This window comes from Galeopterus variegatus, unplaced genomic scaffold, assembly GCF_000696425.1.
Source record: "Galeopterus variegatus unplaced genomic scaffold, G_variegatus-3.0.2 Scaffold3446, whole genome shotgun sequence".
Taxonomy (NCBI): domain Eukaryota; kingdom Metazoa; phylum Chordata; class Mammalia; order Dermoptera; family Cynocephalidae; genus Galeopterus; species Galeopterus variegatus.
The window spans coordinates 153,661-180,708 of NW_007729557.1; the positions used below are offsets into that span (position 1 = coordinate 153,661).

The 27,048-nt window shown below is 46.3% G+C and overlaps 1 protein-coding gene and 1 pseudogene across 1 annotated transcript; one reads left to right on the forward strand and one right to left on the reverse strand.

Moving 5' to 3' along the window:
• Positions 1-80: 80 nt before the first annotated feature.
• On the reverse strand, positions 81-25,756 carry TMEM206 (transmembrane protein 206). Its single transcript, XM_008585080.1, has 7 exons — positions 25,665-25,756; positions 12,650-12,859; positions 11,127-11,278; positions 6,945-7,087; positions 5,508-5,652; positions 3,315-3,422; positions 81-1,629 (listed from the first exon to the last, which is right to left on the reverse strand). The coding sequence occupies exons 2-7, from the start codon at positions 12,759-12,761 to the stop codon at positions 1,468-1,470; spliced, it is 822 nt and encodes a 273-aa protein (XP_008583302.1). The 5' UTR covers positions 12,762-12,859; positions 25,665-25,756; the 3' UTR covers positions 81-1,467.
• LOC103600751 lies at positions 17,935-19,197 on the forward strand (annotated as a pseudogene).
• Positions 25,757-27,048: the final 1,292 nt, after the last annotated feature.

Here is a 27,048-nt window from a genome sequence, read left to right on the forward strand (position 1 = left end):
ATGTAAATCACATTAAAGTGATGTTGTCCTCTTGAGAGTTGCATGAAAAACTACACACACGTTTTTCAGTAGTGGTAATGTAAGCTTTTATGCCTGGTTTTTAATTTGCCCTAGATTAAAATTTGAATTCCCATGCTTCTGTGGAGCAGAAAAGTAGCAGGGAATATGTTACACAAGTTCACTTCTAATAATTCAACGAAAAAAGCTTCTTGCTGAATTAGACACAAGACAAATGCCCTACTCATACATGTGAGTTGGTCTCTTTGGATTATCTAAAGCCAGACTACAAAATTCAGGAATTACTCAAGTCACCTTTGGATGCTACAGGCATGTAAATAATTTGAAATTCTTGAAACAAATTTTATAACCTTAAATCCATAAATGTGAAAAATACAAAGATGGTTTATTACAGTACTCATCTCTGTTAAAGGCTAGGCTGAAAGCTTTGAGCATCGTTCTCAGTGCCCCTTTCTCAGACGGGTGGTTTTGTAGGACACAGTGAAGAGTTAACACAGCTTATACATGGGCCGTGACATGTCACTCTTCCTGGCCACACGCCATCAATTGCCATGCCCAACGACCTTTCCCTGGAAATAATTATGACGTACCTCGGGAGTTGGATCCATCCATCTTGGGAGTCCAGACTCAGGTTACCTTTTGTTTTTGGATGTCACAGAATGAGAGAGTATCAGTGCCGGTTGATTTAGCAGATATTCATACTGGCACACTCATTCCTTTTGTATTAATCTTTTATTTACCTGTTAATGAAATCATCAAAATACACTGAGGAGGCACCTGCTAAATACATCTGTCCTAATCCTTTTGAGTGTTAATCACTCTAAATTCATACCTGCATCAACGAATATTCTAGCCAGACAAGAGGCAAGTCAGTCCATAAGAAATAATTAATAGTTTCTATTAGTTTTAAAGTCTCATTTAACAAATGAGACTTTATCAGAGAGAGGCTGGACAACATAGATGGCAGATGATGCCAAAGTCAAAAGGGGTTTTGCCTTTCCTTGTGTACGGTGCACAGAGGTTCCTTAGCATGACCTGTACGTCTTGATATGATTTTTGGAAAAAGAAAATCACTCTTCTACTTTAAAAATCTAAGGGAAAAACCTAAGGTAAAAAGTAGAGCCATAATTATCCTTTCAGAGCTTAACTATACAATGAACCAAACAAAGGCATCTTCCACAAACCCTATTCATAAGTCATTGAACAGCTCTTTAAAATGTTCATTAATAATTTAAATAAATAACTTCGGTTATCCGTTGGATCTTTTCCATTAGGTTCTAAACAGCGTCTTCTTAGGCCAAGTTAAAAGTTCCAGTTTGACAAGCTGTTCTCCCAGCAAGGCCCATCTCTTAAGTGACTACAGGACTGCTGCTTAGCTCGGTTTATTAAAGTGGAAGTGATGAGAACTTCCATTAACGCGGGCAGTTCCATGAACAATGCAAGGCGACTTTAGCTTATGTGGTTCGTTGCCTGGCCTCTTCTTTTAAGGTATCTCTTCCTAATTTTAATCATCCATTTCACACTCAGTTTGGCAAACTCTGCTGCTTTAAATAATGCCAAGAAGGCCCCACAGAGAAGAGCGATTGTGTTCCAAGGATTGGCAGTGATTATCTATGAAAAGACAAACAAACACGGGATGATTGGTTTGCCTCAATCTTGGTTCTTAAGTCATACTAGTGTTATTGTCAAGAGCCCCTCCCAAATTACTGGGGATACAAGAGAAACACCTGGGCTCTGAAATTGTCCTAACTCCATACTTCATTCAGAGTCTGCCCTTAATGTCCATAGCTCAATGAGGAGAAAAATACTAAACCCTCCGCATAATAAAGAAATTCTGGAAGAAAAAAAAAATCATTTTTCAAGAAAGCTCTGCACAAATAAAATATTCATTATTAAACTTTAATTTTGTGGCCTAATCCAACAGTAAGTGACAAATTTCCCTAAAGCTATACCTGATCTGGAAGGTCAGTTTCCCTCATTTTCTTCCCATCTCACAGTTACTCCAGTCTCAAACTCTTCCTTCTCTCTAGTGCAGCGACAGCCTTTCCCCCCAAACTCACCTCACCCTTTCCTACCTGCAGTTCAGCTCCTCTTACTTCCCCTGCCTATGATGCTTTCCTCCTAGCCAGGTTTACTAATCCTTCAAAGTCTCAAAGCTTTCTCTGACCACTAAGCCAAAACCCTCTCTGGATTTCAGCACAGCTATTTACCCTACAAACTCCTTTGACAGTTAATTATTGTCTGGAATTAGTAATTTAAAGCAACAGATAGCTCCCCACTAAATTGTATACTCTTTAAGGCAAAGGACTTATCTTGGATTTCTGAATTCCCCAGCGTTGTGAAAATAAAACACTTTTAAGCCCAGCTTAGACAATACGAGCCTCAGTGTTCACATAAAAAATGGTTATGCCACCATTCACGACTGTTATGAAGCGAGTGACCACGCAAGTAAAGCATGACTTGAGCATGGGGCTCTACTTGGCCCATAATAGGTACTTCATACTGAACGTAATAGGTTAAAAAACGTAGAGCATGTTTTACATGTACAGCTGAAAGCTGTTCTTCCACCCAGTCTTCATTCTAAGCCTGTGCACACACCTCTTCACACAAAGCCTTGCCAATCCATAATTAACAGCGGTGGTGGGTGATAACAGAGCACATCTGTAGCACAGAATCCCTACCTGGGTTGGAAGTTTATGTGTTTGAGTCAGCTATGAAATATCTTCCCTAAGCCATGACCATGTCAGGACATTTTGTGATGATCTGAATGCCAGTCAATATTAGATTTGATACTGGTTCTGGTGGATGGTCTGTCATGAACGTTCTTTTAGCAAAGATGTCCAACTATTCCTCCCCTTTCAAGACTGTGAGTCTAAGAATTTGGCATTTATTGATGCTCTGTTAATTATTTATTTGTACCTTTCTGCTCTAACTTACCCCAAATAGTAAGTACTTATCCTACAGAGAACCATTAAAAAAGAATGACTTCCAGTAGCAATAACCCATAGTAACTGAATGCCTTCTACTCAATTTATTCAGCGTTACTACCAAGCAGCTACTCTGTGCTAAGCACTCAGCTAGATACCAGATGATGGTAGTGAACAAGATGACAAAGTCCCCACCTTCAGAGGGACAAAAGCTTAGTGATGAAGACTAAACACAAATTATATATAACATCAGTGTCCTAAATGTGCACTGCAAACTGACTTGCACTATGGAGGAAGATGAGGACAGCAAGGATGAGCCACGGTGCTGCAGGGCAAGGAGTTTGTGCTCATGATCTTAATAATACTCACATCTTGGACTTTCTGGATGAAAGGATCTTTCCATTCAAATACCACAAAAAACAACTGAGCACTTTTTTCTGCGGCTGGTCTCTGGTCAATGTAGTTAACCACACTTGTCTAGGCATGGAAGAGAGAAACAGTGTTACCACATCTGTGCACCCCTCCCTTGTCTGGGTCTCGGGAAAGAGTGAGCAGGCAGGGAATCTGAAACCCGGGCTCTCTGCACACCATCTTTTGGAAAGAGCAAGGGAAAAATCTCATAAACACAAAATCCTGAAACTGGTACCAGACCCAAGGCTTTCCCTTGGTTTCCATAGTTCTTTGGGGAAATGGACAGGGTCTGTGATGTGTAATAGGTATTTTGGATTGTCACCAAAATCTGTCATTTTCTGTCAAAATATGTCAATCTGTCATTAGGCATCTGTACTCACAAACCATATTCAAACTACCATGTAAGATTTATACTCAAAAGCAATAAAAATCCCAAATTTCAAAATACTTGATCTTATGTGCTGTATCCAGCTGTATAAAGTACAGCCTCACAGATCCACACAGCTGAGCACTCCCCATAAATGGTTAGTAGGCCTGCCTGGGAAGACCTGGTGATTGATTACTGAGGCGGCGTGGTGTAATGGAGAAAACGGTTCCAGAGGCAGAGGCCCTGCTCCAGCCTCAGCCCTGCACCCGAGAAACGGAACAAGATGCCTGCCTTGCTGCAGCATGGTGAGGATCAAGTGAAACAATCTAAGAGCATCTTAAACTCTAAAACACAATGTTGTTTAAAAGAGCTCCTGACCCCAGCAAAAGACTTCCAATTTAGGCAATAATAAAGGGAATTAAAAATTTCTCAAATTTATAGGTTTGCTAGGATTTTTGCCCCTTTAGTTTCAGATCACAGTTGGAGCTACCAGGAAAGCCAGAGTAGATGGGGTTGTACCTAATTGAGAGGTGAATGACCACACTTAGTCTCCTTTCTCAGAGCTGTTGTGAGGCCAGGTGAGAAAGGACTTGGAGTTTTTAGAGAAAAGTATGGAGTAAAAATCCAGGAGATGATGGTTATCTTACGAAATAGGAATATCTTAAGGATCTGTTACAAAGGGGGTTGTTATCTCCTAAGGCAGGAAAAATAGCCCGTCCTCTTGAAGAAACCTTTGAGCCTCTCCCAAAAGTATCCAACCTGGAATAGTCCTAGGAGCGAGGCTCATGGAGAGGCAGTTTCAAGACAGTCCCCAACTGGACTAATGCATGCCTTCTGGCCAATGACAGCCCAGTTGACTGGAGTGGGTTCTTCCACTCCAACCCAGACCTTTCCTAATGCTGACCGTCAGCATCCTGCCCAAATGGAACACTTCCAAGGAGGAAGAGAAGGTGAGAGACAGATCTGTCTCCTCTCGCTTCCTCGGCAGCACCTGCCACCTGCACACAGGACAGCCTGGCTCTCGATGTGGATGCAAGAGAAGGGCAGGGAGCAGTGGGCCAGGGTGGAAGCCCCAGAAGCAGGGATGGGCCTTGCTTTTGCTGCTGACTGACCCACAGCCCTGCTGAGGCGGCCAAAATCTCCCATCTCCAGCCCCGCCACCATGCCTTTTCCCAAGGTCCTCTCCAGCTCCCATGGGGACACAGCAAGCAACCCTGAGCATATCTCTTGGCCTCTAGGCCGGAGGGCTGAAAGCTTTTTGATCGCAGTTCCCATTAATAAAAAATTTTTTAGCATGCACCCAATATATTTACAACTTTATAAGTGATATAACATGCACTAATTCTGTTATATACATTTTAAAACATTCAAAAACAGAAATGTTAAAAGGATGAGGAAAAAAATACAGGAAGACAACTAGTCTTTTCTTCCTATACCCCCAGCTTGAGAGATCACTGAGTCTAGTGTCCCTTCCCCGCAAGTAACCAGTGCACTGTGCCGCTACCCGCCTCTCAGAGTACTGCCAGGAACAGGGTGTCAGACTCAGCCAGGTAAGCTCCCGCCCCTCAGCCCCACGCGTGTGTTCTGTGGTGACTGCTGGCACACCTACCACATGCACAAGAGCATGCACACTCCCTGGCGGGACACATGAAGCCTTCAGCTGGGGTCCCTTCTCACCCTTAAGGCCCTGCTCAAAGGACCCCCTTCTCTGCGAAGCTTCCCTCACCACAGACTCAAGTACAGAAAAATCGCCAGCAATAAGGAGCAAACCCACAACCACCTACCTCCTGCCGAAACTCCACTGCTTCCCGCCCATCCTCCTCCTTGGTCTTCACCAGTGACATCTTGACCCAGGTGCGGAAGCCCCCAGAGAACTTCCAGCTGGAGTAGGCACTCTCACAGGCCTGCATGAAGCCTACCCTGTCTGGGCTTGGAAGACAGAGAGAAGAAAGGTCCAAGTTATTCCAGGCCTGGCAAGAGGATTCAGACACGGCCAGACCCAAACTCCAGCCCCCACTTCAAGCTGGTTTCTTTGCTGGCACAACCACGATGCTGCCCACTCGGCTTTCTCTCCACATTCTGGCTGCCTCAGCAGGGCTTTAATCAGTCACCAGCAAAAGCAAGGCCCATACTTGCTTCCTCTACATTTGGTTTCCAAATGGAGGGGGAGTTGCCAGCAGCCTCAAGGCAGGGCATGATCCCTGAAGCTCCCAATAGGAGATCTCCTCCCTTCCACCTCATCAGTCCTACACCTGCTCCCAAAGCAATGGGCACTCACTCCTTAGAGAACTCTGGATTTGAGCAGAGCCCTCCCTGGCCTGTCGGCTCCCCCAGAAGGCCCAAAGAAGGGAGGAGGTTCCTGGGGGAGCTCTCAGCCAGCAGAGACACCCACAATGTCTGCCCCAGGATGATGCAGAGCAACAAGATCAAAGCATACATTAGCAAGCAGAACGTGCAGCACAGAAATGAGGGTACTCACGCAAGAGGCACAGTGTAGGGGTGGAGGAAGGCACGATGGGCAAGCTTTGAGCAGAGAAAGGAGAGGAAATTGGGGGGGGGGGCGGGCAGAAAGGGCAGAAGACACTAATCAGAGGCTCCCAGCTCCAGAGCAAGAAGGACGGAGCAGTGGCGGCAAGGAATGGTGGAGGCAGCTCGCTTCCTGTCACGTTAGGGAGCAGCCTCCCGGCCACTGGGGCTGCCTCCCTACTTCCTTCTGACGGAGCGCCTGAGGATCAGCAGGACCTGGCAGAGACTGAGTCACCTCAGCTCAAGCACATGCGGAAAATACTCCTGCCCTTAACAAGCACCTGCCCCAGAGCTGGGACCGTGGTGTGATGTCTCCATAGCTGTGTATCTAGAACAGACGGGAACTTTCTGATGGTCAGGGGACATTCATCACAAGCAAAGACCAAAAGCCACTGGCAGGACTTATGTCCTCATATGAGATATGTATGACACACACACACTGAGCCCTCACTAAGAGCAAGACACAGTTCCATACACCCTGTAGGGGAAAACAAGGCACCAGGCAGGAACCTGCTCTCCAGGAGGCTCGCAAATCAAAGCAGCTCCCTCTACTCTTCCACAGCCCCAGGCAATAGGCCCCTGGGTCACCTGACAGCCCCACTTCCTCACCTTTGCCCTCCCCCCACGACCCCAGCCTAGGCTGGAATAAGATAAAAAAGTAGATAGCAAGCCCACTGTGAGCTCTGAAAGGCCACCTTTGCAGGAACTCCTGGAAAGATGAGAAGAGGAGGTAATCAATGGCACTGAAGTCCTCGCTACTCTGGTTCAGGCGGAACTGGAGGAAGACCAGCTCCCGCTTCTTTACTTCCCGGGGCCCCTGGACAATCAGAGCGGATTTCTGCAGGGAGACAAAGGTGGGAAACTCAGTCCTGTGAGAGCTGCAGCGTCCTTCGCAATCCTCGCCTTGAACACAGAAGCTTCTGGATCTAATGGCAGAAGCACTGACTGGGAAGTCCACAGTTCCTCGCCCAGCAGCCTCCCAAGTGACCACTGGCCAGAAAGCAGGCCTGGGCCCTGACTCCTATTCAGCCCTGGGTAGTTTTCTTGGCACAATGGCTGGATCAGAGCCAAATACAATTCATCCTCTGTCCACTTTTCTCCTTGGTCACACTATGGAAGCTCTTTATTTAGTAAGGATGCTCACTTATTAAGGATGTTACACGTGCCAATGTTTTCTCTCAGTCACTTTGTTTCTAATGTCGTTTGTTCTACAGAAGCTTTATACTTGCTCAAGTGAAATTTGTAAATATTTTCCTTTATGGCTTCTGGGTTTTGCTTGCTAAGGAAAGCCAAAATTATATCAATATTCTCCCATATTTCTCTGAAGCACTTTGAAATTTTTTTTTTTCCTTTGTCTTTTTCCGTGTCCGGCAACGGATCGCAACTCTCAGTGTCGCCCCCGTACCGGACCGGGACCAGCAACGGGATCACAAACTGCACCTCGCTCAGCCAGTGAGCAGGAACCGGTCTCTATGTGGGATCTGAACCCTCGGCGGGAGCGCCACCGCGCTTCCCAAGCGGCGCACTATAGCAGTGAGCCACCGGGCCAGCCCTGAAATTTTTTTTTTTTCTTTTTGTCTTTTTTTTTGTGACCGGCAACGGATCGCAACCCTCAGTGTCGCGCCCGTACCGGACCGGGACCAGCAATGGGATCGCAACTCTCCGTGTTGTGCCCGCACCTCACTCAGCCAGTGAGCGGCCAATCTGTATGTGGGATCCGAACCCTCGGCGGGAGCGCCACCACACTCCCAAGCGGTGCACTGTAGCAGTGCGCCACCGGGCCGGCCCACTTTGAAATGTTTTACATTTATTTTACAAACCTGGCTTGAGTTTAGCACACGGTGTGAAATGAGGACCTATGTCCCACACCCCAGATGGTTTCAAAGCCCCTCCCCTTCCTCCTTTATCCTATACTAAATTCAAGTATAGAACCAATATATATTCTGCTCCTGGCCCTAATACAGTCCACAGATTTATTTGGGTGGTGGGAAAACAGTAGGCAGTAAGGAAACAGATGCGGATCCTGTAGGCTGGAAAGGAGGTGACCCATACCATGGCAGAGCAAAGCATTTGGCAAACGTTAACTACCATTTCATTGAAAGCACGAGTGCTGAGAAAATCAAGAAGAATCTGAAGATTTACAAAATGTGACTGCATGAGACCCTCGCCTGGGGTTGCTTTCGCATGGACTCAGTGGCCAGAAGCCTACATGCTTCTGAAGAAATCTTATTGCAAATGAAGGCCACAAGAGGAACAGTCTAATAACAAGCCAATCTCCAAGCCTGTGACTGTTCAGCTCTAAAGCCACACCCAAAACTACACAAGCAGGAAGTGGGTGGCAGAAGCAGTCCAACCCCCAAGGAGGGCCTATTATCTAATGCTTACTTCAGATATGGCTACAGAGAATTACCAACAAGGTAGAACTCCCAGCGGCCAGAGCACACTGGAATCTCCCAGAGGGCAGCAATAAGGTCTAACCAAGGAGCAGACTTCACGCCAAGGCAGGGGACCTCACACATCCCAGCCCGCAGGGCTTCATCCCAGCTGCGAAGCAGCACTGCTGGGTGCATCCTATTCTTTCTTTTCCAGATGGGAGCGCTACCGCTCTGCTCGTATTCCGCCCTGATACACACTGGTTTGGCATGGGGGAGCTGGTGGATAAGCAGGAGAAAACTGCTCAATTAGTTTGTAGCTTGTGGACTGCAGGGAATTGATGAAGAAAACTAACCACTCAGAGCTGAAGGCAGTAACTGCACTGAACTTCGTTTTCGTGGAAATAATTATCTTTTTGTGCCCTTATTTCATGGGTTTTTATAATATTTAGATTACATAACAATCGTAACAAGTACAACCGGCATCAACAGATTTGGGAATGACCCCAGCTGACTCCTAGGAAGCTTACTACTCAATTGTCGGGGAGGAGGAGAGCCAACCAGACAAGAGGCACTCGCAGTGGGGTGTAAGCGTGCTGTGGGCGTTCATCAGCATGTTTTACAGAGGGGAAGAAGAGAGCTGGGAATCCATCAGTTTCTATTGTGTAGACAGCTCTACATTAGAATTGTTTTAAGTTGCTTTTCCTTTTGCTTTAATTAGCTTCTGTTTCCCTACTGTAAAGTCCATTCTGCTTGTTCATCTTGGTCCTTTTCTTTTATGTTGTTGGTTTCATGTAAATGTCTAGTGCCCACTAATTCTCCATTCTTATTTAAGAATGAAGGATTTGTTGACTAGTGTTAGGTCTGGGATGTGGGTTTCCTCCAAAGGAAATATTTCTGTTTCTCTAACCAGCCGCTCCCTTGCATGGAAGGCTGACTGTGCCTACACTCTGTGGAAGTGGGAGGGAAGTGGGACGTGCTGGCTCTTCCAGTGTATTTCACTTCTGGGAAGAGATTCCTTCCTTGGTCTTCTCTGCTCGTCTGCTGTGGAGGTCCGATCTCAAGTTCTGCTGTTTCCAATGCCCAAGCAGAAGACCTTTCCTTAGCTGAAGCAGAGAATGGTTCCAGGACCTTTTACCCAGAAGCAACACCATCCCCAGCTACTCTGCATACCGGGAGAGGGCAAGGGGGTGGCTGGCTTAGCCAACAGCAGTCCCGCAAGAACTACCCCGCCGACGCCCTACGGCCAGCCCTGCTCTCTGACCATGCTGATGCTGAGCTGGGGAGGTGCAAGCTCTCCATCAGTCCTCAACTGCATCTGTTTTGGGTTAATGGTTTTTTCTGATGTGTTTGCTCCATTAATCAGTCCCAATCTAATTATATTTTACACCAGTTCCTCAAAACTTCTCATCTGCCAGTGATACCCTTTCTTAGTTTGCAGTGATATTACTGATATTCTATTCTACTCCATTTTTTTGCAGGAGTGGGAATCATGTCAGCAGGATTTCAGTAGGAAGCCTAGAATAAACAAATTAACAAAAAATCTTATTGTGACTTTCATCTTAAAATCCGCTAACAGATCCCGACCACCCAAAGGAGCAAGACTGTCTCAGCATCACAGCACGTGTGCTTTTCTCGTCTGGCCATCACTTCCATCCACTGCTCCACCCTCCCATCACTCTCCCAGGGGCGCACAACCCTCTGAACCACTCCTCTCCATACACATGCCCACTGTAATTTTTCCAGAGGCACAGGGAGGATTTGTGTCCCCTCCCTTTGGGACTTGGTGTGCAGTCTCCTCTGCTTAGAAAACCTGTCTTTCCTTCTTTGATCTGGAAAACTTTTACACAGCCCCTTTCAACCTTCTCTGAAGCAAGGATATGCAATGAAAAAGATAAGAAGTAAATAAATGCAAAGTCTCTTCCCTGCTTTCAAAACCCTGTGCAGGAGCTGCTCCTCCCTGATGGCTCAGAGCCCAGCTGCTGCTGTTCCCCAGCTGAGCTGCACGGGAGTAATGGTGGAGCCGGGCCAGGGCCCAGGAGTCTTCATCCCCAGGCTCCTTCTCTTATATTGGCATATTTATTTCAGGATATGGATTTCCATGCCCCTTCCTCAGGAATTATGACTCACAAATGGAAACTCAGAATCTGTATTTTCAAAAGTATCTGGGCGATTCTGTCTAACAGGTAGGGACCCACTTTGCTACATCCCACCGGCCCTGCCCTTTTGCCCTGCCATCCCTCCATCAAGGACCAGGTCTCATAATGTTGTCCAGAATCTCTGAGGGCCACTTAGTGGAGGCCGAGGTCTTCACTGTCCTCTCTGAAAGCAGGTGAGCCAGCTGCGGCAGAGTGTCCACCTGGCACAGCCTCACGTCTGCTCAGGGACCTAGGGTCCACACCAAGCGAGTGTGAGAAGGCCTCCTGGGAAGAAACTGATGTGGGCCCTCAGGGTACGAGGCTAACAGCGCACACTGCCTAGACCCAGCTCAGGGAGACAAGTTACCACGGTCTGACTGGAGAAAGGGTCCGTGTAGTTGATCCTCTGGGTGGTGCAGTTCATGTCACCTGGCAGGCCAGGGCTCGACAGAGGTGGAATGACCTCGTAATGGTGCTTACAGCTTAGCAACTGGGCCTGACCAGGGTACAGGGCAATACCTGGGGGCACAAGCAGGGAAAAGCGAACGTCAGAAGTCAAAGCCCATGACCACACCCCAGAAATCATCTCACACCCACCCACAATCTATGTTCCAGACTCCCTGGGTGACTCAGAGAAGGGAGAAGAAAAGGTTACAGAGGGTGGGCAGCCACATCCACTCTGTGGAGGGCGCAAGCTGACCTGGGGTACAACCTCCCTGGTGCCCACACCAAACCCTGCTCCACCTCAGAGCCGCCCTTGACAGAGCCAGCTGTGCCCTCCCTCTGGCCTGTCCCCCACCTGCAGATTCGCTGGGAGTCTCTAGGCTGTGGGCTTCCCCAGAGCTCATACTGTCTCTCATCTCTGCTCTGACTGGGCTCCAAGTGTGCGAACCGTATCCCAATAGTCCTTCCTTGTCCCCCAGCCCAGGCACCTCATCCGAGGCTCTACCAACAGCTGTTCCACCTCAAAGGCAGAAATGCTGAGGGCAGCACGTGGCATCAGAGACAGGCAGAGTTCAAAGAGACCAAGAGACCAGACACAGAAAGGAAAACCTACAGATGGGAAACAAAGCAAACACACAGAAGAGGTACAAACACAGCCAGGCAAAGCATGCAGAGGAGCTGTGACCAGTAAACTTGGCCGCACTGCGGGCTGTTGAGAGGCCCCGGGCAGATGGTATCTGGACTCTGGCTCTGCCCAGCAAGCAGGCCGGGCTGAGCCAAGGGCCCCTCAGGGGCCCTGTGGGCAGACCAAGCGGCCCACACCAGGGCCTGGACCCACAGTGATCGTGCATTCCCATCACTCCACAGTTCCCATAGTGCTTGCTGCCAGACCTGCAGCCAACAGTGTGCTCTGCTGTAGAGATAACTTCCCAGTCAGGGACCAGACACCCCAGTGGGGCAGAAAAGGTATACTCACTGTGGCTTGGGAGCCCCACCCCAGACAGGGCCCCTGCCTCCCCTTGCCCCAAGACCCCTCAGTCCAGCCCTGACTCTACTTCTCATCACTGGCCTCTGGCTCCAGCCAGGCTAGCTTCATCCTCTGCAACAAAGCCTCTGCCTCCTATATGCCCCTTTGCTCCTGCTGATCCTCCTCCCAGGAACACTGTCATCCCATCTGTGAGCTTTCAAAGCCCAGCTCCAATCCTACCTCTTCGCAAAGTTTCTTTGACCACCTGGTTCTACAGTAACCACTGCAGGCTCCATATTCCTCTCTCCTCAGCACGTAACACACACTGCTGAGTCCTGACAGCAGCTGTTTCACTGTGTACTCTACACCTAGACTATGCTCAGACTCTTCTGCCCTGCCTGAAGAACCCAGCACTGTGCTGAGAATACAACAATGGCCCAGATCTGGGGCCCCAAGGGCAAGTCAGGGTCAAGCTGTACCTGGGGCATCATAGCGATCCACTTCTTTGTAAGACACAGACATGACAGGGTGCTTGAGTTTTTCACGAAAGTCCGTGATGGTCTGATAGACTAGGAAGACAGCCACAGCCATGAGCAGCAGGTAGATGAAGATGAGCAGGACCGAGAAGACGTTCTTCAGGCAGGCCTTGCTGAAGCGGATGCTGCTGGAGGCAGACTCACTGTCCAGGCCTGACAACAACAAAACACCACGTGACCCAGAGCACAGGGCAGAGTGCAGCCAGAGACGGTCACCAACCTCCAGGTCCTTACCTGCTTTACCATAGAGTTGAGGTTGCCCCACACTCAGCCTTCCCACCTCTCCCCCAAATCATAACAAAGGGCACCTGTAAACATTTGCTATGTACCCACTCTGCTAGGCACAGGACCCCAAGCTAAAGAAAACTTGTTGTCTTTAAAGAGATTACTGTCTCCTTATTGTCTCTAAGGGGACAGTTACAATCCAACAAGAGAACTGACCCCAACCTGCTTCTCTGGTCTTATCCCTCAACACTCCACTCCCCTATTCCCCCAGCTCCCTCTCTACCAAATGATCTGCTATTCCTCCAGTGTCCTTCTCAACCCCAGAGTCTCTCACACTTGCCATTCCCTATGCTTGGTCTGAAGCACTATTCTTCCATAGCTGGCTTCTTACTCATCCTTCAGGTTTCAATTTGGAAAGGCATTTCCTCGAGGAAGCCTTCCCTGGCCCATAACTTTGCGGTACCCCTTCCTCAGTGTTCCTAGGGTACCCTAGATGTCCCCTACTTCATCACTCTGCAGTGTCGCTGTGTCTATATGTCTTTTTATCCCCCTAGGCTCAAGCTCCATGAGGCAGGGCCAGTCTTGTCCATAACTGGATCCCTAGCCCTTTCTGCTGTGCCTAGGACAGAGGAGGCATTCTGCATTTACATGGTGACTGACTAACAGTGTCCTGATATCAATCCTACCACACAGTTCTACCTCCCCTACCTATTCTCACACTATCCTGAGCCTAGATTACTCTCTGTTATGCATGGAACTGTGCCCCCCCCCCGCCTCCGTCCCCCATTCATATGTTGAAGTCTGAACCCCCAATGTGACCGTATTTGGAAACGGGGCCTTTAACAATGGAATTAAGGTTAAATGAAGTCATAAGGGCAGGGCCCTAATCTAACAGGACCAGTGTCCTTATAAGAAGAGGAACAGACAATAATGATTAAGGAAAAAGCCATTGCTTTAGGTTATTACTGTTTATTATGTTGTTCTTTTACTTTCATTACTTTAAATTATGGATTTTTTCCCCTGAAAATTAAAGCAGTACATGCTAATTGTAGAGAGTTTGGAAGCTACAAAAAAGTATAAAGATTGAAATAAAACCATCATCAAGTGTGGCTATAAGGGAGGGTTTTGGTGTGATGGAATCATTCTAGATCCTGATTGTGGTGGTAGTTACATGAATCTACACATGATAAAATTCACAGAACTGTACATCCTCCCCTGCTCCTGCTGGAAAGTTAATTTTATGGTATGATTATTTTTTTAGGTTAAATAAAAAAATAGAAATATCTATTAAAAAAAAAAAAAAAAGAAGAGGAACAGACTCCAGAAGCACCTGCATATAGAGGAAAGGCCATGTGAGGACATGAAGGCTGCATATGCAAGCCAAGGAGAGAGCCCTCACCAGAAAGTAACCCTGATGGCACCTTGCTGGCCTCCAGAACCATGAGAAATAGATTTCTGGGCCGGCCCGGTGGCACACTGCTACAGTGCGCCGCTTGGGAGCGCGGCGGCGCTCCCGCCGAGGGTTCAGATCCCACATACAGACCGGTTCCCGCTCACTGGCTGAGCGAGGTGCGGGCGCGACGCCGAGGGTTGCGATCCCGGTGCCGGTCCCGGTCCGGTACGGGCGCGACACTGAGGGTTGCGATCCGTTGCCGGACACGAAAAAAGACAAAAAGGAAAAAAAAAAAAAAAGAAAGAAATAGATTTCTGGGCCGGCCCGGTGGCACACTGCTACAGTGCGCCGCTTGGGAGCGCGGCGGCGCTCCCGCCGAGGGTTCAGATCCCACATACAGACCGGTTCCCGCTCACTGGCTGAGCGAGGTGCGGGCGCGACGCCGAGGGTTGCGATCCCGGTGCCGGTCCCGGTCCGGTACGGGCGCGACACTGAGGGTTGCGATCCGTTGCCGGACACGAAAAAAGACAAAAAGGAAAAAAAAAAAAAAGAAAGAAATAGATTTCTGATGTTTAAGCCACCCAGCCTGTGGTATTTTGTTATGGCAGCCTGAGCTAAGATATTCCCACAGTGCTACCTGTGTCCCCTCTGCTCCTCAGCTGAAAATGGTACTCCCTGAGGAAAAGCCTATTTCCTCCATAGCACAGGTGAGCACAAAGGGAGAGTTTGAATGTAAGCCCCAAAAGGTGTCTGCTTGGCTTTTGGTTTCTAACAGTGCCACAAGAGTAGCTTGGTCACACCACCCTCCCACAGGTAACAATTACAAAATTTGGACAACATATTTATTTGAAAGCATTGCAGAATGGCCAAAAGCAGGCAGAAACTGAAAGAGATGCCTACCCTTGAAAGAAAAATTATACCTGGCAAGATTTGTAAATTTATAGCTTTTTGACTGAGGGCACACGCCAATCCCTGCAAGGCATGGTTCAGGGTGAAAGGATACAATTCAGTTCCAGAATGTCAGCCAGAAAATGAAGGTGAAACCCTGAAAGAGAGGGAGCCACATAGGGGGCAAACCTCCCAAATCTGCAAATAAAATGTGCTCAAATCTTTGGCTGGAAACCAAAAGGGGTCCAGCAAAAAAGCAACAGCCGGAAACTGAAAGAACTGAATGGAGATTTCAACAGCTGCTAATGCAGGGGAGATAGAGGTTTAGAGTTTGAGTCTTGTCTTATTAGCTACATGCTAAGACAAAATTTTTTTTTTTTTTTTTTTTGGAAGATCTTAACAGAATCCAGTATCTCCATAATGTATCACCCATAATGTCCAGTATTCAATCAAAAATCACTAGACATGCAAAGAAACAAGAAAATGTGAATCAAACTCAAAGGAAAAAGCAATCTATAGAAACCAACTTCAAGATGACCCACATGTTGCAATTAGCAGACAGGGACTTTTTAACACTTAAAGACAAATATATGGATAAAGAATAAAAAGAGGGTAACAAAAACTAGAGAATAGAAGCTATAAAAAAGAACCAAAACCAGAGTTTCAGTTTTGCAGGAGAAAAAGAATTTTGGAGATGGATGGTAGTATTGGTTGCAGAACAATGTGAATGTACTTAATACCACTATACTGTATGCTTAAAAATGGTTAAGGGGCCGGCCTGGTGGCGCACTGCTACAGTGCGCTGCTTGGGAAGTGCGGTGGTGCTCCCGCCGAGGGTTCGGATCCCACATACAGACCGGTTCCCGCTCACTGGCTGAGCGAGGTGCGGGCGCAGCACCGAGGGTTGCGGTCCCGTTGCCGGTCCCGGTCTGGTACGGGCGCGACACTGACGGTTGCGATCCGTTGCCGGTCACGAAAAAAGACAAAAAGAAAAAAAAAAAAATGGTTAAGATGGTGAGTTTTACGTTATGTATATTTTACCACAATAAAAAAAAGTCTTATTGGGCCGGCCTGTGGCTCACTCGGGAGAGTGCGGTGCTGATAACACCAAGGCCACGGGTTCGGATCCCATATAGGGATGGCCGGTTCGCTCACTGGGTGAGCGTGGTGCTGACAACACCAAGTCGAGGGTTAAGATCCCCTTACCGGTCATCTTTTTTTAAAAAAAAAGTCTTATTAAATTTTAAAAAAGAACCAAGAGAAAATTCTAGCACTAAAAAAATAAATAAAAGGAAAAATTTACTGCACAGGCTTAAGTCAATGAATTGAGGTTAAATAAACTGAAATTATCCAATCTGAAGAAAATATTGAAGAAAAAAATAAATGGAGCCCAGATAACTGTGTGACAACATCTAGCAGCCTAATGACATGTAACTGAAGAGAGAAAACAGGTCACAAAAACATGTCACAGGGCCGGCCTGTGGCTCACTCGGTAGAGTGCGGTGCTGATAACACCAAGGCCCCGGGTTTGGATCCCACATAGGGATGGCCGGTTCGCTCACTGGCTGAGCGTGGTGCTGACAACACCAAGTCAAGGGTTAAGATCCCCTTACCGGTCATCTTTTAAAAAAAAAAAAAAAAGAAAAAATGTCACAAATTTTTTTCAAATTTATTTGAAAAAACAATAACCCCAAAACTTCCCAAAACTGGAGAAAGCCATCAACATACACATCCAAGCTCGATAAGTGCTAAGCAGGATAAATAAGAAAACCATCCCAAGGCAAATCATAGTCAAACTGCTAATGCAAAGATCACAGAGAAATATTGAAAGCAGTCAGAAAAAAAAACGACATATCACATAGAGCAGACTGACACTAAGGATGACCAACTTCTCAACAGAAATAATAGAAGCCAAAAGACAATGGAACATCCTTAAAGTGCCTGAAAAAAAATTTGACAACTCAGAATTCTATATCCAGCAAAACTTCAACTGTCCCTTGGTATTTATGGGGGATTGGTTTTAGGACCTCCCATGGATACCAAAATCCATGTATGCTCAAGTCTCTGATATAAAATGATATACAGTGTTTTCATATAACCTATGCACATCCTCTCATATATTTTAAATCATCTCTAGATTACTTATAATACCTAGTACAATCTAAATGATATGTAAATAGTTCTTACACTGTACTGTTTAGAGAATAATGACAAGAAAAAACTCTGTACATGTTCAGTACAATACCAATTTTTATTTTTCAATTTTTTTTTTTTTTTTTAAAGGTGACCAGTAAGGGGATCTTAACCCTTGACTTGGTGTTATCAGCACCACACTCTACCAAGTGAGCCACAGGCTGGCCCTATTTTTCAAGTATTTTTGATACACAGTTGAATTCATGGAGAAACCATGGATATGGACTGCTGACTGTTTTCTTTTTTTTTTTTTGTCTTTTGTCTTTTTCCATGTCCGGCAACGGATCGCAACCCTCAGTGTTGCCCCCGTACCGGACCGGGGACCGGCAACGGGATCGCAACCCTCGGTGTTGCTCCCGCGCCTCGCTCAGCCAGTGAGCGGGAACTGGTCTGTATGCAGGATCCGAACCCTCGGGCGGGAGCGCCGCCGCGCTTCTCAAGCGGCGCACTATCCAGTGCGCCACCAGGCCAGCCCCTGCTGACTGTTTTCAAATACAAAAGCCAAAAGCATTCATCACCAGCAAACATGCACTACTATGAATGCTAAAGAAAATTTTGAAAGCCAAAGAGAAATGACATTACATGGTAACTCTTAGTTGTAAATGAAGAAATAAAGATTGCTGGAAATATTAATTAGGTTGATATATATAAAATGCTGTTTACATAGTTTTTTAGTTTAAGACTGTCTAAAACAAATATTATTGAACAATATTGCAAGGTTTATAAATTCCAAGAAAGAAACAGAAAAACCAAAAACGTGTAAGACTAATGGAAGACAGCAAAATGGCAGAACCAAATCCAGACATATCAATAATTGCATCAAATGTAAATGAACAAAAGACTCCAATTAAAATGCAGAGACTCTCAGCCTGGATTAAAAACAAGACCCGACTATATACTGTGAGTAGGAAATGCAGTCCCCTGCCATGGCAGCCCCAATGGGCTCCCATTCTTATTCCTGCTTTGCCCCAGAGGCCCTACCCTCAATGAGTGCACCCACAGCTGCCAGCAGCTGGAGGGCTGGCTGCCCTGGGTGGAGCCCTGCTTCCCCGAGCTGAGGTGGCAGTTTCCCTAGGGAGGCAGCCAGCCCCTACCACCTAATCCCCCACTGAACGCTTCAGTGATAGTTCAAGTTACCTTACCCCACTAGGGCAACGGCCACCTCATCTGGCTCCCCAACCACCACTACTGCTACCACAGTCCCACAGTGACCAGGGCATCACCACCTTCAGCAACACTACTGATTTGGGAACTTCATACCCAAGTGCTTGAGGCAGAAGCTGTTTCCATTTCTTCTACACATACAGGGTTCTGCTCTGAAGCTTGCATCTTCTGCCTAACCTGCTGGCCTTCCCCCAAGTTGCTGCATGCCTGCTCAGCCAAGAAATGGCACCCTGTACCCACCTGCCAGAAGGTTCCCCTGCCCTTGGTCCCTACACCTGCCCACCTCTGGGGGACCTGAAGGGCAGGTGGCCAGGCCAGGGCCTGGTCACTGAGTTCCTTTAGATGTCCAGGAAGGTCCCAGACTCCAGTGAGACTAAAGCCCATGGACATAAATTCCTTTAGATGTCCAGGAAGGTCCCAGTTCCTTTAGATGTCCAGGAAGGTCCCAGACTCCAGTGAGACTAAAGCCCATGGACATAAACAGGTGACCCAGAGCCCATGGAGCTAGCCAGGCCAAGATGGCCTCCACCTTTGCAGTCGTGGTGATTTGAGCTCCAGCTGCTCCCTGTGGCCTCCTGTCTGGCCACAGACTAATGCATGGTACCCGCCCCCAGAGCTTCAGACTTAATGGGGGGCACCTGGGAGATTGGGCTCTGACCAATTTAAGGCACAAACAAAAAGGTAACTTATGACAACTGCATCGCTTCAATTTGATTGGTGAAGGTACTTGGACAAATTACTCTTGTGGAGACACTGACCAAGAGTTTCCTCCTCTGTTTCACTCACATAAGACAAGTTTAACTATCCACAAATAGGCATGTGATGTAAATAAAAACTGTGAAACTATTTATCATCCACACTTGTTATAAGAATCACTCCAATTCTGAAACTAGACACCATTATATTTTACCATTAAAGAAAAAAATGTGCTAGATATTTTACAAAATTGTCCCATGTACTCTTCAGTGAGAAAACTGAAAACTTTTTCAGGCAAGTGAATGTATGTGTTTTAAAAGTATGCATCCTTTAAATGAATGCAGACTTGCAGCAATGAAAGACAAAAACATTGCACAAGATTTCCTGGGAAAGGTAATTTATGTATTTTATAAAATCCATGACAGAATTGCTTCAAAAGCCCAAACTTGCCCAGAATGTAAGTCAGGCCATTGTGAAGTGCAATTCAGTTTCTAAAAACACGGGAACTTTATTCAGAGGAAGGGGGCATGGCTGTCTGCCATCAACCTGAGAAAATCTACCTTGCAGAGAGCACTGGGTTAAGATGCATTCTGAATTCTTTGTCTTTTTTTTTTTTTTTGTGATGTGATAGGTACTGTTTTGGAATTTTTTTTTAGATATAACTTGCATGCCATAGAATCTACCCTTTTTAAAGTGAATATTCAGTAGTTTTTAGTATATTCACAAGGTATGCAACCATCACCACTATCTAATTACAGAACATTTTCATTACCCAAAAAGAAAGCCCATACCCATTAGTTGTCATTCCTCCTTCCCCCAATCTCTGGCAACCACTAATCTTTCTGTCTCTATGGCTTTGCCTACTCTGGACATTTCACATAAATGGAATCACATATGCGGCCTTCTGTGTCTGACATCTCTCACTTAATAGAATGTTTTCAAGATTCATCCAAATTGTAGCATGTATGGATTTCTTCATTCCTTTTTATTGCCACATAATATTCCATTGCATGAATATACCACTTTATCCATTCATCAGCTAATGGTCATTTGAATTACTTCCTTCTGGCTATTATAAATAATGCTACTATGAACATTCACGTACTAGCCTGTGTGTAGACATAAGTTTTCATGTAGACATAACTTTTTATTTCTCTTAAATACGTACCTAGCAGTGGAACTTCTGGGTCATATGGTAACTCTATCTTTAACCGTTTGAGGGACTGCCAGACTGTCTTCCACAGCAGCTGTACCATTTCACATATCTACCAGCAATGTATGTAGGTTCCAATTTCTCTGTTTCCTCACCAAAACTTATCATCAGCCATCTTTCTGATTACAGCCATCCTAGTTGGTGTGAAGTGGTATCTTATTGTGGTCTAGATTTGCATTTTCCTGATGACTAATGATGGTAAGAGTCTTTTCATGTGCCTACTGGTCATTTGTATACCTTCTTTGGAGAAATGTCTATTCAGATTCTTTGCCTGTTTTTTAATTGGGTTATTTGTCTTTTACTATCAAGTTGTAAGAGTAATTTATATATTCTAAATACAAGTCTTTCATCAGATATATGATTTACAAATATTTTCTCCCATTCTGTGGGCTGTCTTTTTACTTTCTTGATGGTGTCCTTTGATGCACAAAAGGTTTTCATTTTCATAGGGTTCAATTTATCTATTTTTTCTTGGTTGCTTGTCTTTGTTCTGACTATTACATATAGTTGTTTCCATGGAGAACTGACTACTCAGTCAATCTGATTACAACTCTGATGTAATAAACTGTAATAAACATTAGCATGTCTGGTGTCATTTCTCCCTTTGAAAAGAATGAGTGGTGTGATTGCCTTGATAGAGAGGAAATAAATAGACTGAAGCTTTTACTGCATTGTGGTATGGAATTATTTATTCTAGAGAGTAAAGTTGGATATATAACCCTGAATGTCTGGATGCTTAACTTGAATCTCTGCTGCTAAATGTTCAGCATACTCAGCACTCTCTTACTGTCCCCTCCTGCCCTGCTACTCCTACCTCCAGGCCCTCCACTCAACTCCTTCTCTAGCTGCACCTCCTTTCCTGGTCCCCAAATGTGGACGTTCCCCAGGCTCGATCATCATAGCCCTCCCTGCTCACTCTCGATCTGTCTCCATGACCCTGACCCTGTGGGACCCCTCCTACTTATACAGCCTTTACCTCTCTCCTGTCAATCTTGCAGCTCTTGTTGCCTCTGGGCATTTCCACCCAGACAACACTTCAACTAACCTCAAAGCTCAGAAGCTTGAGATGTCCACAACAGATAAGGATCTTCTCTTCCAAACCACTTGCCTTTCCGGACTTACCTCTGTACAGTGTTATGCTCTCATTCACCTGGCTTCAAACCTCAGAATCTTCTTTGAGTCTTCCTTCTCTCCCATCAAAGCAGCTGCTCATGTCAGCCTTTGATATAATACAGCTGTCTTCCTTCACCTTAATCCAACCACACTGATCTTCCTTAAATCCCACTGTACTCCCCTTACTGTCCTGCTCCAATTCCTTTAAATACTCCCTGTTCCCTAAAGTCTAGACTCTGACACTCAGAACCCTCCATAATCTGACCCAGCCTATCTTTCCTACCTCATCTCCCTTTACTTCCCTCACCAACCCTCTGCTCCAACCGTGCTGTGCTACCAAATGTCCTAATTTTATTCTCACTTCTATCCAGTTGCTTATCCTATCCCTCCTCTACCCAGCCCCTTCTTTCTCACCTACACGTTACCCTTCCTTCAGATTAATCCCACTTCCTTCATAAACCAGCCCTCCTTCATTCATTTCTGGAGCACCAGTCTCTAACATTTCTTTGGCCCTCATTCTCTCATTCCAGTTGGCTCAGCAGCTCCTAGATGAGATGCCTTTCTGCTCCAAATCCCTGCCTCCCTCCCCCATAGTACAATATGTACTGAGTACCTACAGTAGGCCAGAAACTCTATACTGGGCATTAGAATTATAAAAAAGTAGAAAAAGACAAAACCTTTGTGGTTCGCAGAACTTGGGAGCAGGGCCAAGGGGCTGATTACAGTTCATTAAAAAATTATAACTCAATAAATGTGACCTCTCAATTGTGCTAAGGCTACAAAGAAAAGCAAAAAGGATCTCATCAGGGAGGTCAGGGAAGGCTCAAGAGGAGGAAGGAAAGTTCCTCTTTGGGTAACTTTTCTCTCTATACATGTCCTGAATACCTGGAGGTAGGCTATATCTCATTCACCCTCTTTGTGGCTTTAGCACTGGGCATGACAGGTGAAGGAGCCCGTGAGTGACTGCTGGAGGGAGGGAAGAACTTGCAGCAGGAAAGCACCTCATCTAGAAACAACTGAGCCAAAGTCGGACACTCTGAGAGACAGCCCTGGGGGCAAATTCAAGCCCCGCCAACTAATTAGTGTTGAGCTTGTTACTTAACCTCGTGTCTCTATGTTCCTCATGTATATATACGACTAACCATTTCCATCACAGAGTGGCTGTGAAGCTTATGGGATAAGGTGCACATAAAAAGCCCTGCACAAGCCTGTTACATAAAAGCACTCAAAAAATGGTGGCTGCTGTAATCATTACCATTATCTGTATTATTATTAGAAGACTCAGGGGCAGGAAACAAACTCCGAGAGTTGTGTATAAGGCCATCAAATTGAGGCCAAGTTGCTCTTGAGAGCAGCAAAAAGGACTCCTAAGAACTGGATGTTCTCTAGCCTAGAAAGGAGATGAGCCCAGGAGGGGGTTCCCAGCAGCAGGGAATGTTCTTCTTGCCAGTTGATGGAATTACCCAAAATTTGCTCTACTTGGGGCTAAGCTTCCTGCTCCAACCAACCTCAAGCTTTGAGGCCCCAGAAATCTGAGGTAAAAGAGAGGCTGCTGAGGTACAAGGTCACCATGGCCACTTCCTAGTTTACCTTGGCATTTATCTATAAAAGAAAACACAAAAGCAAGCCTCATCTTTCCAAGTCTGGCCTCCCCCCTCTTCTTCCTGCTGCCTCCATCTATCTCTCCTCTTCTGGTTGCGGGGAAGAGGGTAGTGCAGGGAATAGTAAGAATAGAGGCTTCCAAAGATATCCATGTCTTAATTCTTGGAACCTGTAAATATATAAAGTTACACAGAAAAGGGGAATTCAGGCAGCAGATGGGATTAAAGTTGCTAATCAGCTGAGTTCAAAAAAGACTATCTGGGTGGGCACAATGTGATCCTATGGGCTCTTTAAACATGGAAGAGGGAGGCAGAAGACTCAGTGTCAGAATGATGTGATACGAGAAGGACTCAACCAGCCACTGCTGGCTTTGAAGAGGCAGGAAGGGGCCAGGAGCCAAGGAATACTGGAAGCCTCCAGAAGCTAGAAAATGCAAGACAACAGATTCTCCCCTATCATCTCCAGAAAGGAATTCAGGCCTGCTGACACCTTAATTTTAGGCCAGTGAGGTCCATTTTGGACTCCTGACCTTCAGAACTGTAAGATAATAAATTGGTGTTGTTTTAAGCCACCAAGTTTATGGTAATTTGTTATAGAAACAATAGGAAACTGATATACAGGGCTTTCAAACGGTTCTCCCTGGAGGCTTAGGGCTTCAGAGGCACTGCCTAGTGTCAGAGTGGGCGGCAGCCATCCCACTGCCTTTCACATATTGGGCTTTAGTAAAAGGATGCTTAAATATTTCTTAAAAACCACTGGTATACTATAAAAGTTTGGAGTTGGACAGAACTTGATTCAGTCTGTCTGTTCACCATCCATGCGATCTTCCCACGCTTAACTTAACCTCCTTCAGCCTGAGTCCTCACCTGTAGATTGAGGACAACCACCTCACAGAGTTGTTCTGAGAACGGGCATGACACAGCCTGGCACAGAGGAGGCAGTCAGCAAACACTGGCTACCCTTCCGGCCTCCTTCCTTCTACACGGTCTTCTCTAAGGAGCAGGCAGAATCACAGAATTTCCTGTCCCATTCCCTTCCTCACAAATGCAAGAATCACGGTGAACAGAACCCTCGCACCTCCCCCACTCCACCCAAGAAGCCAGAGTCAGGCTGGGGCTCCATTCACTCGTTCATTCACTCAACAAATCTTTACTGTGTGGCCAGGGCTAAGGTGGTGAGTAAATCAGACTGCTGTCTGCCCTCATGGAGCTTCATTCTACTAGAATAGACAGACATTAGTCAGTCACAGAAACATATTCTGACAGCGATAGCTGCAAAGGAGGTGTGTGGACTGCGAAAGACAGTGCTAGATGGTGGGAAGTGACCTGTCCAGGAGGTCAGAGAAGGCTTTGTAGAAAAAATTGAGTGCACTGAGAGCTCGAGAACAATGAGGCATTAACAAAGTGACAGAAGGAAGAGAATTCCAGGCAGAAGAATAAAACAACAAACAGGCCCTATGGTGGGAAGGAATGAGACCTAAACTAGAAGAAGACTGGTCTAGCTGAGGGGCAGAGAAAAAGGGGATGAAGGGAAGAAAGGAAAGAGGGAATGAAGAATGACTCCAAAGTTCAACTGCATGAGTGGTAGTGCTGTTCCCGGAAAGAGAAAACACTGGAAGAGGACCAAGCTGGGAGTGGGAAGATCATGAGGTCAATTTTGGACATGTGGAGTTTAGGGTACCTTTGGGACATCCAAGCAGAGATATCACCTGAGCCGTTGGATGTACAGAATGTGTAAGTGTGGAGATTAATAGATAACCTCTGGCCTAGAGATACAAACATGAACAACAGTGACTGAAGCAGGGGAGTGGGCCTGGGTGAGATCGCTTACTAGAGTGAGAGGAGGGGGCCTACAACAAACATTTAGCATCCAAGAACTGCAGAGTGACTGCAAAGGAGTCACTGAAGGTGTGACCTGAGGAGTAAAGGGTTACATCACAGGAGCTAAGGAAGCAGAGTGTATCTAGGAGGAAGGAGTAGTCAACAGGGTCAAATGTGTGAGGCTCTGTAAGACACCAACTGACTGCTGAGACCCTGCAACCCAGCTGGGCAGCAATACTGGCGAGGCCTGATATCTGACAGGTGGGGCCTATGAGATCTTCTCTCAGAAGCTCTTCTGTTCCTCCTTCCCTAGGAAGCTGCTAGCAGGTGGGCCTCTAACATCCAGATCACTTCCCAGAGCGGAGACCCAAAGCAGTGACCATTGTATCTAACGAGCTGGCCTCAGGGACTGACTCAAAATGGATCACAGAAAAGAGCAGATACCGGCTTGGGCATATCCTCTGTCTCAAGGCTGGTTAAATATGTATGGCTTTAAAACTAGGGCAATACTTGAGATCTGACACCAGGGTGCAGGGCAGGGGGCTCCTCCTCTCCTGCAGTTGGCAAGGTGCCTGGGCTGGGGCCTCTGGCTGCAGCAACAACACAGCGCCATTTTCCAGCACTTCCAACCTCAGCACCAAACCCACTTACCTGGTAAGACATCTGGACCTTGGACTTTGATCGACTCTTTGTTCTGCTCATCTGTCTGCTCTGAGTTTTCAACCACCTGATCCAACTCCTCACTCAGCTACAGAGAAGGAAAGAAGGCAAACAGGTCATACATCAGCCTCGCTCTTCTAGAATCAGAGAGCAGAAACTCCTTCTCACTTAAATGTCAAAAAAAACCCCGACATGATGTAGAGTGTGTTATGTTATTCCACAGATGAAGACACTGAAGCTCAGAAAACTCAATGAACTTCTGTCTATTAGTTTCCTAGGACTGCAGTAACAAAGTACCAGAAACTGAGTGGCTTAAAACAACAGAAATATCTTCTTTCACAGTTCTGGAGGCCAGAAGTCTGAAATCAAGGTGTCTGCAGGGTTAGTTCCTCCTGAGAGTGGTGAGAGAATATCTGCTCTATGCCTCTCTCCTAGCTTCTGGTGACTGCTGGCAATCCTTGGCATTCTTTGGCTTGTAGAAGAACCAATCTCCAATCTCTGCCTCTGTAGTCACAAGCCGTTCTTTCTTTGTCTGTGTCTTCACATGGTCATCTTTTTTTTTTTTTTTTCGGTAAAGGGATTGCAATCCTCGGCACGGTCTCATCTGCACCACGCTCAGCCAGTGAGCGCACAGGCCATCCCTATATAGGATCCGAACCCACGGCCTCGGGGCTACCAGCAACGCACTCTCCCCAGTGAGCCACGGGGCCGGCCCACCCATGTTCATCTTTAAGGACACCAATCATGTTCAATTAGGGGCCCACCCTACTCCAGAGTGACCTCATTTTAACTTACCTAATTACATCTGTAATGACCCTATTTCAAATAAGTTCACAATCTGAGGTAGTGGGGGTTAGGACTTCAACATATCTTTTCTGGTAAACTCAATTTAACCCACAACACTTCCTATGGCCATAGCACCAGTGAAAGATAGAGCCAGGAATCAAATCCCAAGTTGGCCTAGTTCCAAAGCCCATGTCTTAACCACTTCCCAAAGAAAGGGGGAAATGCAGCTTTGGGTCTGCTGAGAAAGAAGAGGAAACAGTGAAGTTGGTGTCAGAGCTCTCTGGGACTCTGGATAAAGTCCACTGACTCAGACTGCAAATGGCAGAACAAAGTGGGGAGGGCAGTCCAGCTGACAGATGCTAATTAGCAGTGCTAATTGAGACCTAACTTTGTCAGTGTTCTCACCTGTCAAATGGGGAAAATTACGCCACTGAGGAGAGTAGAAGGGCAGAAAAGGAAAAGATACAATGAAAACCAATAAGTCTCTGTAATACTTGGGAAGAGGGCAGGAGGTCCAGACCAGAGTTTAGAGGAGCCATCACTGAATTGAGAGGGAGGGAGAGGGGATAGCTTTCCCAAGTGTTTTCTT

Bases quoted from the DNA above. Each gene is read 5' to 3' on its own strand.
- TMEM206 (XM_008585080.1), bottom strand. From the start codon at position 12,761: ATGGCTGTGGCTGTCTTCCTAGTCTATCAGACCATCACGGACTTTCGT. The intron at 7,088-11,126 runs GTAACTTGTCTC...GTCTCCCTGCAG, and splicing joins CTTTCTCCAGTCAGACCGTG to AAATCCGCTCTGATTGTCCA. The intron at 3,423-5,507 runs GTAGGTGGTTGT...TTCCATGCCTAG, and splicing joins CAGTGGAGTTTCGGCAGGAG to ACAAGTGTGGTTAACTACAT.